The sequence below is a fragment of the Zosterops lateralis genome (genome assembly GCF_965231275.1).
Source record: "Zosterops lateralis genome assembly, chromosome: 6".
Taxonomy (NCBI): Eukaryota; Metazoa; Chordata; class Aves; order Passeriformes; family Zosteropidae; genus Zosterops; species Zosterops lateralis.
Window position 1 is genome coordinate 44,598,795 of NC_139761.1, and position 16,557 is coordinate 44,615,351.

Consider the following 16,557-nt stretch of genomic DNA (forward strand, 5'->3'; position numbering starts at 1 on the left):
CTTTTGAAGTTTTCTTTTCAGGAAACTGAAGTTTGCTTGCCATGACATGTGATAAAAACTTGTTTTTCAAATACATTCCTCTTCCTTCTTCAGACAATGTTCATGACACTTAAGTTCTTTGCACTGCATTGCAGGGAATTTGAGCTACCTCTTTTAGCTGGGCTTGAGTAAAATCTTTACATACAATAAATTCAGCTTTGTTAGAAAATGCTATCCTGAAAACATGTAAATACTTACGCAACATCTGAAAACTCAAAGTTAATAACACCATCACTATTGAATTCCCCACCAGCAGTCTACCTATCAAAAGCATATATAAATGCTAATGTTCTACAAAAACAATACCAAGAATTTTAGCCAAATGTCCTCCATTAAATAAACTCAGCTTCACATAACCTACAGCAGGACTGGGATTTAAATGTTCTAAAGAAAGCATCAGCAATTTGCAGAAAAATGTTTTGTATTCTCCTCTGTCTTCTTAGTTTATTCTTCATTTCAGGCAAGAATAATTAGATTATCATATATTCTGCTTCCTTTAATTCCTAGAATATACAGTGGGTCCAGAAGGAAGTTTTAATGTGTATCGGAAAGAATGATGTTACAGATTAAGATGACTCCTGTTAATTATGATACTTTTATCAGAAGACCCTGTACAATTAATGATTTTCACTAGCTCTGGAAAGAGGAGAGACCCACAGATAAGCTTTAAGTGTCTCACAGCTTGCCTTAAAAAATGAAATTTTAGGAAGGTACTGAACAATCATTAGGGGAGAGGAATCTTTCTTTCTTTCTCAGTCATAACCTTGAGATAACCACTGTCTTTAAAGAAGGAAGATAGGCTGAGAGTGCAAAAGATGCAGCTCTCTTTAACAATGTCACTACACCACAATCATCTGACTTATTGCTTAGGAAGCCCATCAGAACATCTGAAAAATCATACACCTAAATGTCAATTGGAAATCACAGAAAAACAGGCTTCAAAAGGAAACTCCAGAAGTCACCTTAGCTCCTCTCCCATGTCCCAGGGCTTGGTCATTATACTTCTGAGTAATCATGACTGTATATTCAATATGTTCTTCTCTATTCTCTCAAACTAGTCTAAGTCTTGAAGAATTGCACCCAAAATGGAATAAAACCTACTTATTAAGCAAACACCACGCTGGGGATAACACCCCACAGCAAACACCAAAACACAGAGTCCTCCATCCACCAATGCAGAACAGCCTTAGTAAAGCTGAAAGACAAGAGGTGTCACCATTCTGCACAGCAACATTATTTTCTCAAGACAGAGAAACTAGATTTGTTTGACTTGGAGCATTCTAGACAAATCCATGTTTGCAAATGCTTAGCTGATACTATTAGTACTCAAACTGCTTATTTGTCTTATTTTGCTTCTGGAAACTGAAGTTGACTAATGAAGTTTTCTTCCGCATTTCCTAAGATTCCCACCCACACTTCTCTAACAGAAACTGCTAAAAGGACAAAATCACATCTATGGAATAGAAATTCTTCCAAACTGAGAGCAAATGACTAGCCAGTGACAGATTGCATCAACCAGTTTTAAGAATCCTAGTCTGAACTCCATCAGATTTCGTGATCCAGGAAAAAAACCCACAAACTTACTCAGGTGCTCTAATACAGTTCTGACAGTTGTAGGAACAGTATTAGCCACTGATTTCAAAAACTTATTAACAAAAATACAAATCAAAAATTATTAAATGGTTCTTTTCTCCCACTGTCACCCACTTTTCTTCCCCTGAGAATATCTGGAACAAGGAACATACAGTTTTATGGGAGCTCAACCCCAGAGCCTGCTGTGCCAAAATCAAATGTCATGATCAATTTTTCAAGGATGCACCCAGGAAATATTTCAGAAATATCAGATGAAATGAAGGGGTTGTAAAAGCAAACTTGAATGTTTTATTCCACAGATATATGTGATGTCTGATTTTTAAAATTTTCTTTTAAGTTTAATATATTAGTTTTTTAGGCAAACCTGTCTATGATTCAACACTTAAAGAATCATTCAAAAGGCAAGGAACTGCATCCACTTACAAGAAGTAAACCTGGCATTGGCATTTCATGCAAAGTGCCATACCACTCTCTGTAATCCACCTCACCATGAAATACTTAATTTAACATCATATTCTGTCTTTAAATATACTACTGAACTCTACATCTAATTAATCAACATTAATTAGTTCTGCATAGATTATTTGCCATCAGGATACAACAGGATTCCTGTTAATTTCTTTAAAACAGCTCTATACAACAATTTGCTGTGGGGAGAATTCCTTTCACCTAAAGGCATCTGTAAGGAAGGTAGGATTAAGAGGATAAGAACCCCTCTGGAAAAGTCCCTTGGCCCAAGAAAGTCACCCCACTTCCACTTTTATTGGCAATGGCTGCATCTTTCCAACCATTATCTGAAGGATACAGGCAGCTCCAGCATTTGACATGTCAACAAAATTAAGGATTTTGTTTCTTTGAGTACCCACAGTTTTATTTAGTGTTTGTATGTCCTTTATGTATTAATCATAAATGTACCTGCAACTCCTCACATTCATCTGCAAAACCTTATGCAGGAAACATTGCAAAGACAACCAAAGTTCCAATTTGTGGCATGGTGATCTTAAGTTTCCCTCTGTTGCCTAGTTTCCATTTTCACTTCTTGCACATTTGAAGCAGGTAGTTTCTCAAGAAACTGACCATCTCGCAGAGCAGGATAAACCATCAAATACTTTATTTTTATGGTTTATACTAAGTCCTTGCATTAACTCAGCATCATTTTACAAAGAGGACAGACTTGGTGAAAAATAGCAGTTAATGCCAGATTTTCATACAGATGAGAATCCTACCTATGTATACCCCTAGAGGAAAATAAAGTTATCTCTGAGAAAGTTTTGTGAAAATGGCAGCAGATCAGTGGCAAACCAGTTCACTTGTGTGGATCTGTGCACACAAGAGAAATGCACTTCAGGTCTCTTTCCTCGTTTTCACAAAGGTCCATCTAGCACAGCACATCCTCAGCCATCACTGCAATAAATGCCAGGGCCAAAGGACACAACACCAGCACTGCTTGTACAAAGGGAGAGCAAATAGCACATGTGAAACCCTGGGGAGGACAGAAAGTGGGAGGGAGGAACCATATACATACACAAGTATTTTTAAGAGCACTAAAAGGACTCTTTACTACTTCTTAGCATGGTCACTTTACAGCATTGAGAATCCACAGTTTCACCTGGATTCTTTCCCTTGCTGGCGCAAACATTATTATTCAACATCATCACTTAAAAATATCCTGATTTTGTTTACCAGAGCATAGCAATTGAGAATTCCTGTTCCAACGCATGCAGACTTGCACATGTTGTTGTCTATATTAAATAGACATCACATATAAAATCAAAGTCAACTTACCAGACAAGACAACTGAGAAAATAATAATAATAGTAATAAAATGCTTGGAAAATTAATTACTTTTCCAAAGTGCAACAGGATAAGCCAGGTAATTATACTGGTTGGATATTTGGCTTGGCACCTAAGAACCAGCTGTATTTTTCTTTTTGGCTCAAGGCCTGGGCTGCCATTTCTTGCCACAAAATATTTAAGCTCAAACATATGTTCAGTTACAGATCTTGAGAAAAATACCTCAGGAAAATGTGAAGTGAAACAAAAGGCTATCTGTTCTTTTTCTTTTTAGAACTAAAAACCCAACATAAATCACCACCATATCCATTTAAGCATTTAAGAAAAATTAATATTTACCCGTGAGCCGGATCCAAAGCTATTGCCCTGGGCTGATCAAGGTCTTGCCAGAAGAGGACTTTTCTAGATGTTCCATTGAGATTAGCTACTTCTATCCTGTTGGTTTCTGAATCCGTCCAATAAAGTTTTTTCCCAATCCAATCACACGCCAGGCCGTCCGGGGAAACCAGACCAGAAATGATGACATTCTGCACCACATTCCCAGTTTGGTTAATGTAAGTTTGCTTGATGGCTTCTTCACTCACATCTGTCCAGAAAACGATGCCTTGTGAGTACTGGAAGTCAACCGCAGCAGCATCCTCTAAACCACTGACCACCACCGTGGACTCCAGCTTGGTGCCTCCGGCATCCACGAGCCGAACGTCCCGCCGGTTGGCAAACAGCAGGAAGGGAGATGCTACAGAAGGAAAAAATGAAAGCATGTTAGCATTACAGGCATCTACAGATGTAAAAGAGCTGACTGCGTGTGTGTGGCAGAGGATTTCTTCTCCCAGACCAGCAGGGCAGGGAGTACGGAAGTGTCACAAGTAGCCGAAAATCTTTTCCTTCCCTATGTCAGGCAGAGGTGTAAAAGAGAGATGGAAGAGCAGGCCCAATTCTTTATCTATGGGATGCGAACAGCATCTTCCACTGTTGGATTATACCCTTTTCTGACCCAGAGATGAGGAAACTGAGAGCTTTTATTCTATCTTCGGTCTCATGTGAAGGATGAGACAATACAGATGTTATAATTCACGCCATCACAATCAGTACCCAAACTACTTCCTAACTACAATACATTATAAGCATTTCTTGGCCTATCAGCTTTTGCCACACAATGCTGTTAATGCCTTAAAGCCAATCATCTAAAATCACCCCTTGTGGGTCCTAATACAATGCACCTTTCATAGTCCTATTTCTCCAAAGTATCTAGTCTTATTTGCAAGGCCATCCTTTAAAATTTGTTTTCTAGTCCCATTTCTCTCTCAACATTGTCCATCCTATTCCACGGCATTTCTATGTCAGCATTTCTTATCTCAAGGTTTGCATACAGGTGCGCATTATGTGAGCCTTCTGTCAGGCTTTGAGAATTCTCTAGAAATCCATTTCCCACATTCCACAGTTAGGAGTTCAAATGAAGACCTTTCAACAATACCTTCAACAACACCTTCTGTCTGTTGTTCTGACAACAGACAAATTAGAACAAATTAAGCCTTCATGGTTTAAAAGCTTGGTTCAACTCGTTGAATTAGTAACAACACACAGAAAACGAGCTCTGATGCCCTTTAGTAGCAGGCTGAAAGCTAACAGCACTAGACACAACACCCTGAAATGCTCCTACCAAGCACCCTCCCAAACAGCAAAAACTGAGACAGAGTTTCAGAGCTCCTGTCTTCTCTCCTGCAAGAGAAATTCAAGACGGAGTTTGAATGCAGACAATGACATGAGTTGTGGGTGTTTGTGAAGAATACTGTTAGCTGAAAGAGGCAGCAAGAGGAAAAGGACAATGATTTCCCAGCTTCTCCAATCTCATCCTAATTTTTCCTAACTTGAGCAGTAATTGCAGGAGTTCTACACCAGTCACCTGCTGACTCCCAGCTTCATGTACAACCATTTCATTCAATGTGCTGTCTCCAATGCACAGTCAGCAAAGGCCCAACCACTTGCTACTCAAGGAACAACACACAGAATAGAGCAGCACGTGTTATATCTCCCATGGTTCAAGCCTGTCATAATAAATATCTTCGGGTTTAAATTCATGTAACTGCATGTAATATAGAAGAGTTACTTTGTGATATTTTCTTTCAGATTCAATTCCTCCTGTACTTTTTAAAAAAGAAGACACTTTATATACAGTGTCAGAATTGCAGGTCTGCAATGCTGGCAGCCCTGTCAGATGCTATTGCCTTTCTCATGAATTCTGGCTCTGGCTACATTCCCACTGGAGAGTGTGTGCCTCTGCACATCCTTGACAACAGCTAATGTGTTTATGTGCAGGCCAAGGACCTCAGTCAGAATATACAACTCAACTTCAGATGAACTCAAAAACATGCATAAAATTTCAGCATTTTTATTATCATTCACCGTGGACTTTTTTTTCCCCATAAGTCAGGAAAGAGATGGTTTTATTTTGTTTTTTGAAGGAAGAGTATGTTGATGTAATTTACATCACTTGGTTTTAGGGAGGGTCTTGGACAGTAAAGAGAACCAATTGTTATCATTAGTGTTTCACTGAAGATGTAGTATCTTTGTTCTCTACAATATTTACCTCAAGAAAGTTTATACAGCTTGAGGAGAATTACTTGTTAAGAAATGAAGCATCAGTATCCTACCTATTTAATTTTGCTGGCTTGCCAAGTCCTTCTCTCAGTCACCTTTAAAAACACTAGGAATAGTATCAGGAAAGTCTGACAGGTTAGTTATTGCAAACAGATAAAGAAGTCTAAAATACCAAGTCTTTGTTTTCTTCTCTGCAGCTCATTGGTTCCCCATAGCCATGTCTGTTTTAAGGGGCACCGTATCACACCATTCAAACACCCAGTAAGTCACAAATTCTTTGGGGCAGAGACTTTCTCAAGTTATGCACACTGCCTCACAAAACCAGCCCCATATCCAGTCAAAGATAAAAACTGTAAAAAGCCTATGTAATTTAAAAAAAAAAAAAAATTGTCCAAAAAACATGTTTAGAGGAATCTGAATAGATGGATTTTCATTTAGACATTAATAACGCTGAAGGCATTATTAATGCTACTACAAAGGAAAAATGAACCTGAAATATCAAGTCCAATCAACAGCTCTTGTTGAGGAACTCAACAGCTTCTTAACTAAAGATCAGACATGAAAAATGTCTAATCCAATCAGTATCAACATTATCCCAGTTCCCCATCCCTTTCAGCAGATTTCCTCCCTGCTGCTGTACACAGTGGGGCAGCAGCAGGCAGATAACACATTAACTACCCTGTTCTCTGTCACTTCTGCTCTTCAGAGATGTCCTGAATGAAGTGCAGCAGCATTGTGCAGGCCATAAGCACCCAGCAGGGAAATCACACTGCCCTGCTTGCAACTCTGTTAGAGCTTCACCACACTGTACACTCAACTGATTGATTATTGAAAGTGGCTAGGCTTTATTCCTTTTAAGAACAGGTAAGTATTCCACTTCCTTTGGGGAAAGGCAAAAGGAGAAGGCAGAAGTCTGATTCTGAAAACTATATTCAGTTCTCTGCTCTTCCCCACCAACCTGTCTTTTGATTCCAAATTTTATTTTAAAAACGGTTACAGAGCCCTTTGAGAGCAGTACTGGTTGGGAAAACAAACAAACAATCAAACAAACTAGAAAAAGACAAAAACTCCAACAAAAGCCAGTGATCTGCTTCTCTATAGTAATTCTTGCCTGAAATGCGGCTGAAGAAACCTCCCCCATGTCTCTCATATAAATAAAAGAAATAAAGCAAAAGTCAGAAAAGTACTTAAATGCTCTGCTTTCACTGTCCTGTATTTATCACTTCAGATCAGAATGTGATGGCTCATGAGCAGGCAAAGTTAGTTCTGGTAACTCTGCAGTTTCCACTAAATACAATTTCCAAGATGTCTCAATAAAAGTTCATAGAACTTTTCAAATTTTCAACTTTCCCAGTTAGTAAGCAGTAAATCTGAAACAGGCAACCAAGACAGCAAATGTGTTTCTAGAAGGATAGACACATTCATACTCTACAAAATGACAACCAGTAAGGTTTTTAAGACATGAGAGTAAGAAACAAAGCTCAAAAAGCATCAAAACAAATGACATTGACAAAACACCCGATTTGCTGTGCCATCAATAAACCATTCTAGAGATTCAAGGTCATCCCACCCATACACGGTACAAGTTTATTTTGAATCCCACATGAAAGTAGAATCAAAACTTCATTTCCAAGAATATGAAGACCAGTGTCCTTCCAAATCATGCTGTTTTCTCAGTCCTGAACTAGACTTGATGGTCCACAGAACACTCTTATCCTTGATGCATTTAATTCTTTACTGCACAACTCTTGACAAAGGCAAACTGGAAGGCAAGTTAACAGGAGTTTCTGAAGAGAGGGATGGGGGAGACCCAAAACAGGCAGCAATAACTGACTACCATTAACCTTCAAATGAGCTTATTTGTTTCACAGGAGGAAATATGCCTCCCTTGAGAAGTTATTCCATGGTTAGAAGGTTAAAAGACTCAAAGGAACAGTGAGTGTTATGCTCTATTTTGATCAGTAATACTCTTGACAACTGCAAATTGCTTGAAAAGGGAAACACCAGTTTCTATTTTGAAAAAATAAAAGAATAAACAGTGAAAAGATGAATACTGAATGTGGAGGATAAACTGTTTATATCCAGTCTATTACCACCCAACTGAAATGACATATTAATGTAGTCACAAAATAAAAGTATTCTTTTTCAGTAAAATTAGAACAGTTCATATTTTTCCATAATAGGCAATATTTAAAACTGTACATAACTGTAGTTCACAGTCTTTGGACAAAACAAAAAAAGAACCTGAAACCCCACAAATAAACTCTAAACAGATAACAGCCTTAACTACACAAAATTACAGAATTTGTTCTTGCAGCAATCTTGCAGAATTTGTTCTACAATCTTACTTGGATCGTGCAGCACTTGATCAAAACCACTTCGTTCTAAAAAGACATATTATTTCTGTGCAAAACCCCACCAATTTTCCTGTGGTTTTCTGCTAACTGGAAAACACACCCTTGACTTGACAATGTAGTGAGCTATCTACACAGAAGCCTATTGTACAACCATGTGAAAATAGAGCTTCTCATCAGTCTATTAACTGCAGAAAAGGAAACACTCCTGATCAGGCAGGGTAGGAATCAAGCAAGAGTTCAATTTCCAGCTTTGCCTTTGATCCTTTAAATGCTCATTCCTTGTCTGTGGCCAGTTACTAAATTTTAATTGTTTCACCTGCATCAGGCAAGTTGTTTTGTGCAGACATAACTTAAAACTGGAGGATTTGTACACTTCTGTATAATTTATTTTCTTGACAACCATAAACAGTATCAGTTTCTGAATTCGGTCATTAACTTCTATTGTTTTAATTGCGACCATTTAGAGCACTTGAATTTTATTAAGTGCTTCAGGGGTACCCGTTAGCCCCAGTAAACTCACATGGAACAAACAACTGAAAAATGCACTATATGGTCTTTACTATTACTTTCAGTAATGGCTTTCTAAAAACCAGTTTGACAGGGCTCAACATACATATTAAGACTGAGATAATCATGAGTGATAATCAACAGTGCATTTGTCATCAGTGGTTGGTTTTTTGCAAAGCTGCAACAGTTCTAAGACAAGTCGAGCAAGAGTTTTAAAAAGTTATATTTATACTACTGCTTCATACTTGTTGACATGCCTACATTTTGCCTCCTTCCCCGTAAAGCCAAAATAGAAAGACATGAGAATACTGAGGCACATGCACAATTTCCACCCTTGAAAGAACCAGAAGCACAGAACAAACACTAATCCTATGTATAGCCCAGGAGAAAAGCCTAACTTACAAGTCCTTAAACCAGTTAACTAGGCTGAAGTTCATGGAAAGGTTTTAACTGTGATTTTAAGAAAAGCAACTGAGGATCTTGGGAACCTGGCACACAACATAAAATGAGGGTCTCATTTTAATAAGCATACAAGCGAAAATAGCCATCCAAAATTACAGCATGTGCACCAACTTATATTTTAAATATTATTTCAATCCTTAACAGGACAATTGCAATGGAGACCTCTGTGGTTAGGCCATCTGTACAGCTGGACAGAGAGAATAGCGTAATTCTTGCAGCAGTCAATGTCCCAAACCACAAAAACATTTATTACCAAAGAGCAAAAAACCCCCACACACCCCTACCACAGGCATGCAAGATGGTAAAAAACAAACATGTCAAAACTTTTGCACCCAAGGCTGCACCATGTTACGGAAACTCTTAGCCAGGATATGTAATTAGCATGCATCAGCTCTCTACACTTAAAAATAGCTGCTGTCCAGAAACAAGACTGTGTAAGTAGGGTCCCAACAGCCATAAATTAATTGGAGAAACCACTTCTACAACACAAAGTGATCCCTCTTGTCCAGCATTAACTCTGAAGAACATGGATGCTTCAACCTTGGATGTCATAGAATCACAGAATGGTATGGGTTGGAAGAAACCTTAAAGATCATCTATTTTCAATTCCCCCTGCCATGGGCAGGGAGACCTTTAAATAGGTCACTTGAAGCCTCATCCAGCCTGGCCTTGAACACTGACAGGGATGGGGCACCCACAGCTTTTCTGGGCAACCTGCTGCAGGTCTCATCACTTTCACAGTAAAGAAATTTCTGCTTAATGTCCAATCTAAACCCACTCTCTTTCAGTTTGAAGCCATTCCTCTTTGTCCTGTCACTACATGTTCTTGTAAGAAGTCTCTCTCCATCTTGCTTGTTGGCCCCTTCAGGTACAACTAGGCCAACTCAAACCCCAATTCTCACTGCCTTTCCTTGTAAGAGAGGTCCTCCATCCCTTTAATCATCTTGGTGCTCTCCTGTGGACTCTCCAGCAGGTCAATGTCCTTCCTGCGCTGGGAAATCATCAATGTCAAAAGGTAAGATTGAACGTTGACCTTCCTGTACTAACTGCACATACTCAACCCAAGTTTCAGCTTGCCAGGTAAAGCCCTTTGAAGACTAAAGTCTTCTGAGGGCTATGGCTGTCATCCTCAAAACACATTATTGAAAATAAAATGCATTCCCAGTGTAATAATTAAATTACAAAATATTTTTGCTCCAACACAGAGGTAGGTGGAACAGTTTTAGGGCACAACACAAAAAAAAAGATCAGGACTCCTTGATTTCACCCCCACAGATTTCTTCTCCCTTAGCAAAGAACTTGAGCAGGAACCTCAGCCCAACAATTTATAAAAAATCATTCCTTCTGCTACAAACATACCCTTTCTTCTGCTATTAATTATCTCAAACGGCTGCAGTGAAGCCACTCATGCTCAAGTAAGGCACTTGAAGATACTCCAACAAAAGGCTCAGTGATGCACTCAGCTTTTCATTCCTGAATGACTAAGATTTCTCTTCTCTGTGAGCTGATCCTCTCAGTGATGGCTGGTTTATAGCACTACTTGAAGATGAAAATACACTCCTTCTCCAAATTACATCCCATTCCTCTAACCCTCCTGTTCAATCCATTTGATAGGAATTATTCTTTCCAAACTGTGAGGTGTTTTGGTTATCAAACAAGAAGGATTATTTTCCATTTTACCTGATTTTACTTAGAATCAAGGTCTGAAATTCAGGATGAGACCACTAAGAACATCATCCATTTACATACACTGTGTACAGCAGGCAATTTTTGTAAACTTTCCCCTTTGCCAGCCTGTATTTTAAATTATTCACATGGTCACAGCAGGCATACACCAGTGTTTAGTAATCCAGTCCACACTAGTATCCCATATTATAGAATGTATTTGGTAGAAGTTTTGTTTATATGTGCTAAGTATTATCTCAAGTATCCCTGCAGAACACCAGAAGACTGACAGGATCTCAGTGCTCAGACCTATTTGCTATCAGGCTATGGCAGAAGCAAGGCTGTTCATCCACTAATGCACCTACAAGAAGTGACATAGCTTTAGCTACAAATATATTTGGAAATGGGCTACAGAAATAAATTACACAAGTTTAAAGGACATCTGGTTTAGCAGCAGCAAACTGGAAAGATTCCACAGAAAGGTTATTAAAAAGGTTTATATGGGTTTAGAAAATGTATGAAGCTTGTTCTTCTCATTAAGAAGAAGGAACTGGGAAGGCTGTGAGATAAAAATATAGTAAAACAACAGACCAGTCAGCAAACACTTTCATGAGAGGCTGAAGTTCAGTTTTTCTTAGCCAGTGGAGAAAGGACACACTGAAGAAACTAGATCAGGTTAGGCTTTGTGGCTTTCATTGATGGGGAAGAGAATGCAGACACAATGCAGAGAGGAACATGCTCTGAATATTCTGGAAAATTCTGGAGCACACTACAGAAGCTACAAAACTGCTTGTAAAAGGTGACTTTTAATAGCAGTTGGATAGCCATTCCCCTAATACAGTTTTTGTACAGTTAATTCCTGCCTCAAGAAAGCAGTTTATTTTATGCGTCTTGAAATAAAAAAGAAAGAGCTCAGTGGACTGAACTCCCTCTACTGCTTCACTGAAAATCTTGATTAAGGGGGTCTGGGATTGATTGTGTTTATGCCAGGTTTTACACAAAATAGTTTGAACTTCTCAGTAATTCACATCACTGTTTCTGTTGTCCTCCCAAAACAGAGAGCTTTATCAAATAGTAATGTTAAAATATTGTTAAATAAACTTCGAGTTACTTTTGTTTTAAATAAACAAGCAGCAATTCTTTTGAAGATCTTGTTGTATTTTTCACATTGCATAGGGTTCCCACACAGACAATAATGACAGGGTTTTAGGAGGATGAGAGTTACTTCGGACCACTGGTTTTGTTTGGCAGCCTAGTCGTTAAATAATAATGTTAGCAGTAACAACAAAATATAGCACTGATTATATACCATTTCATCTTCACTGGCTGAAATTAGTTTATTTCCCTTGGTCAAGAGATGCCAAAATATTTCTCTGAAGAGAATGCTCTGAAGAACTCCAGCAAAGGTACTCTACACAAATTACAAAATTTACTATTTTCTCTATTTAGCTGGGTCGCAATTAAAGATGTTTAAAATCTCCAACAACATGCCCTGAACTTATTCATTATTCTCCTGTCCTGTTTCTAGTTATATTACCTACTTCAAGTAAAAAAACCAAATCACATGTCGAAAAAGCCAAATTATTGGATTCAGTGTGCATACTTCAGTGCAATTGCATCTCTGCAGATCCTGGAAGCGAGATACATGTGTTTAAGACCGCTTCTATATGGACACATTATTTTAAAGGCGGGGGGTCTCAAACTCTTTTCCCAAGACACCCATTAAGCCTCTCCTGGTGCACCAGGCAATGGCTCTCTCAGACTGCCCTTGGTAGTGCTGTAGCAAATATCGAAATTGGTTACATAGGACAGCATATTTCATCTTCTAACACAGCTTTAGCAGCTGGAAAGGACGACAGCCAAGCCCATGAGAGCTGACAACACTACAAGGACCACCAAGCAGCATACAGAACATATTTAAAGATCCACTGAAAAACTAAACAAAACCCAAAATATCAGCTGTGATTCAAGGAGACATCAACTTACAATGGGATACTCATCAGATAAGACTTGCAGGCACTTTAAACATTTAGAGAAGAACATGATTCACTAGAGCATAAAGCATTTTTTATTTGGTCTGTATTGTTAGAGGAAATTTCTAAACATTATTGCAAAACTGGTTCTTGGCAATCTCTCTCTGTGCAATGCACAACTGGTGTTCAGCCAAACAGTTTTAAGGACTGCAGCCTCATGCAATCCTGACTAGCTAATGTTAAGCAGATAAAATCTCTCCAGTCTGAACCCCCACATCTTCCTGACCTCAGGAAAGTTCTCACCCGAGCTTTTTACAGAGGTTAAAATATACATGTGATTTTCCCAAAAGCAGTATACTGTTCACAACCACTTGTTTGTTCTTCTGAGGCTTCTGCTGCAATTTGCTATTCAAGAACCACAATACACATGACAGCTTAAATACAAATATACCATCTACTGGGGATTAGGGAATTGGCTTCAGACAGACACCACCAACAAGCTCTGGAAACTAGTACTGTGAAAATGGCTGCTAAACTGAGCGTTCTCCAATCTCACAAGTCAACTTTTACATTTGGTGTCAGTCAGAGATTAGAACCTGCACTGAACTCCAAGGGAGCTTAAACTGACAGTTTCCATTAATGGAAAAGCCAAAGCTCCCAAGATACACTGAAAACCCCACTCTAAATGAAGACAGTAAACCCCACAAGAAAGGTGAAAACTTCCCTTCTCTAAGAACAAGTAGGCAGCAGTACTTCACAGGTCTGCATTGGGAGGTTCGAGTCCAACATGGTGCCAAAATGGAGGAATTGGGAAGCAGAGACCCATGGCATACACATGGGTGATCCACTGGCACCACAGGCAGCCCCCAGTCCTCCTCTGTGTTAAATTAAGAACAGTGTGACACAAGGAAGGCTCTCACAGATCCCACACACCACCTGCTATTTCAAGATGTACCAAGCAGCTTCTGCAGACCCATCACAGCCTCCTGCACTGAATGATCACCTCCTCCAGCTGTACAAAGCCATGTCTTTGTGCTGCTGCCCCTAAGAGTGAAAGATGCTGTTAAGCATCTACACTTTATAACCCTGGGCCAAGAAAACTAATGGTGTGGGTAACCTCTAATGACAAATTACTTGCACAGAAGGAAGAGGATTATTACTTTATAGCGTTTCTCATGCAGAAGCCCATAGTGCCCCTACCTCTGCTAGAAGCTCAGTTCAGAAGTCTCTGACAACCATGTTCTGAGGCAAATCACTCAGCAAGTCACTGAGAAGCTATCATCATAGAAATAGAGATTCTTATCACAGGCACATTCACTTCAACAGCAGGTTCATTGCTTTGTCAGTGGGGTTTCATGCTCTGATTGAGGATTCTTTAAAGTACCAACCTGCATTTTGCCTAATACCATTAGCTTCACCAACAATAGCTTCAATTCCATAACAGTGTTCACCATATTCCACACAGAACTTACAACAGTTTTCTTTGTGAGAATTAATATGGCACTCTGCTCGTACCCACAGAAGTGGGAAACAGCCTGTCCATTGAGATTTCTGATATTTTCTGATTTTAGAATAAGCAGAAGTGGCACTGAAGTAGTCTCTTACACAATATTGCTGTTGGGCTTTGCCAAAATGGGTAAGTGCAGAAGGCAGTGCTTAAAAATAGGGTTGGGGGATGTGACAGGAAAAAAATATACTTGGATGTTTCACATTCTGTGATGCAGAGTACATGGCAACAATTTTCCTGTTGTTATTCTAAATGCAATAGGCGTGGATTTCCCCCTGTCCCCATGATATGCTCAATAATTTTAAAACTGCAAAGGAAACTGAAGATTTGTCCTACTTCTGCATAAACTGGTTAAGAAGAATGCAGACAAAAGGGTGACTTCCTTGAACATCTAAACATGACTTTTTCTGGGAATAACAGTTCAGGTCAATCCATGAATGGAAAAAACCCTGCAGTGTCCCCTTTTTAGATTCTGGATGTCAATGGGAGCAAGGTTCTTTTTTGTTGTTTTTTCTTTTTCAGTATTCCTCCTTGGTTTGGCAGACAGCTGTCTGGCCAATAATAGTAGATTACACAGTGATGAGGGTTCCAAACTTTTAATGGATAAAATAGTGGTTCTATATAATTCGGAAAACTTGGCTTGCAAATTTTATCCAGGACTTGAACAAATACAGGCTTGACAAAGGTATGCTTGTTTCTGATCTGAATTGTTTCCAATTTTTAGTTCCAGTTCCAGATGTTAACTCCAAAAAACACAACTCTTTAGAAAGCTGAAAAAAAGTTATTTTACTTCTATTTCCACCAAAGGTACAATATGTACTGTATTTGTAAATTGCAGAAAAAGAGACTCAGAAATAGCATGTGCTGGATTCAGCTGCTAACAAATGTTACTCATTGGAACAAAAAACACAGTCAAGTCTCAAATGTAGGCTCCACAATTTGTCGTGGTTTTCTTCTTACAGTTAAGAATATTCCCAAATAAAACCACCTTGTTAAATGCAACCTGCTACATGATACTGAGCTTTAGAGGGTGTAAAGTTAAGAGAAGTTTTTAGTGCCAAGCTGCAGACAGGATTTCTGGGTTTTGTGCACACTATGTTCCAGTCAAATATTCAAGATTTAGTTTTTGTGAGAGCTTGTTAGGAAGGAGGAAAAGAGGATGAGGTGAAAAAGGTTATTTCAGATAATGAAATCTGTAACCTTGTGCTTGTACTTATATCACTGGAACTTAATTTACTACCTCAAAGGCAGCAAATAAACAGAACAACCTGTTCCAAGCTTTGCAAATCACTCCTTGCAGAAGATGACTCTGCTTTAGCCAAGAACATTGATGCAACCAAATCAATTCCTTATGGCTCCTTTTATCTTTTTAAGGTCAGTATTTGTCATGCAAGTTATCTGGAGTCTTGGTACTGATGGAACTACAAAAAGGAAGCTCTTCTCCTAGCTTAGCTGAAGAAACATAAAATCATCATCTATGTTATTTGTTTCTCCACAAAGTAGAATCTAAGGACATTTCCAGAAAACACAGTTGTCAGTTCAAATCCTCCAGAATAAAAGAGTCTCCACATTTGGAGAAGTGTTGATAATATACAAAAGAAAGAAGATTGCATTAGCGCTGTACCTAAATTTATAGACTAGTAGTTTTCATGTGCAAGAAGGGAAACATGTTTCAGAATTCAGCCCCAGAATGCCTCATTTGGTTTTTGGAAAAGGTTTTGAGTCTAGGTAATTATTTAAAAATTAAGAAAATCTGAGAGGCAATGGAAATTTGGGGCTTTAAAAGGTAAGTTACATAGGAGCTGTTTAACATTTTTGTTTTGTTGTTTTTACATTTAATTACTGCTCTGTATCATCTCAAGATAATTAACTGGTCACTCTCCTTGGTGTCTGCTGAATTCTGGTGTTTACAGAATTGTGTGACATCCATCTACTGATAATGTGGTATATAATCAAAGACAAAGAACCCAAAAAGGAGACTAAAAACAATATTAAAGAAGTGCTGCGGTGGTGCACCAAGGGAAGGCTATAAAACTGCAAAAAACCAGAAACTGTTCAAATC

The 16,557-nt window shown here is 38.7% G+C and overlaps 1 protein-coding gene across 1 annotated transcript in view; it reads right to left on the bottom strand.

Annotated features, from left to right (window-relative positions):
- LRP5 (LDL receptor related protein 5) overlaps window positions 1–16,557 on the bottom strand; it is a 130,964-nt gene that overhangs the window by 95,711 nt on the left and 18,696 nt on the right. The window contains exon 2 of the mRNA XM_083863891.1: window positions 3,766–4,162. Within this exon, the coding sequence (XP_083720017.1) occupies window positions 3,766–4,162 (397 nt within the window). The remainder of the gene's footprint in view (window positions 1–3,765; window positions 4,163–16,557) is intronic.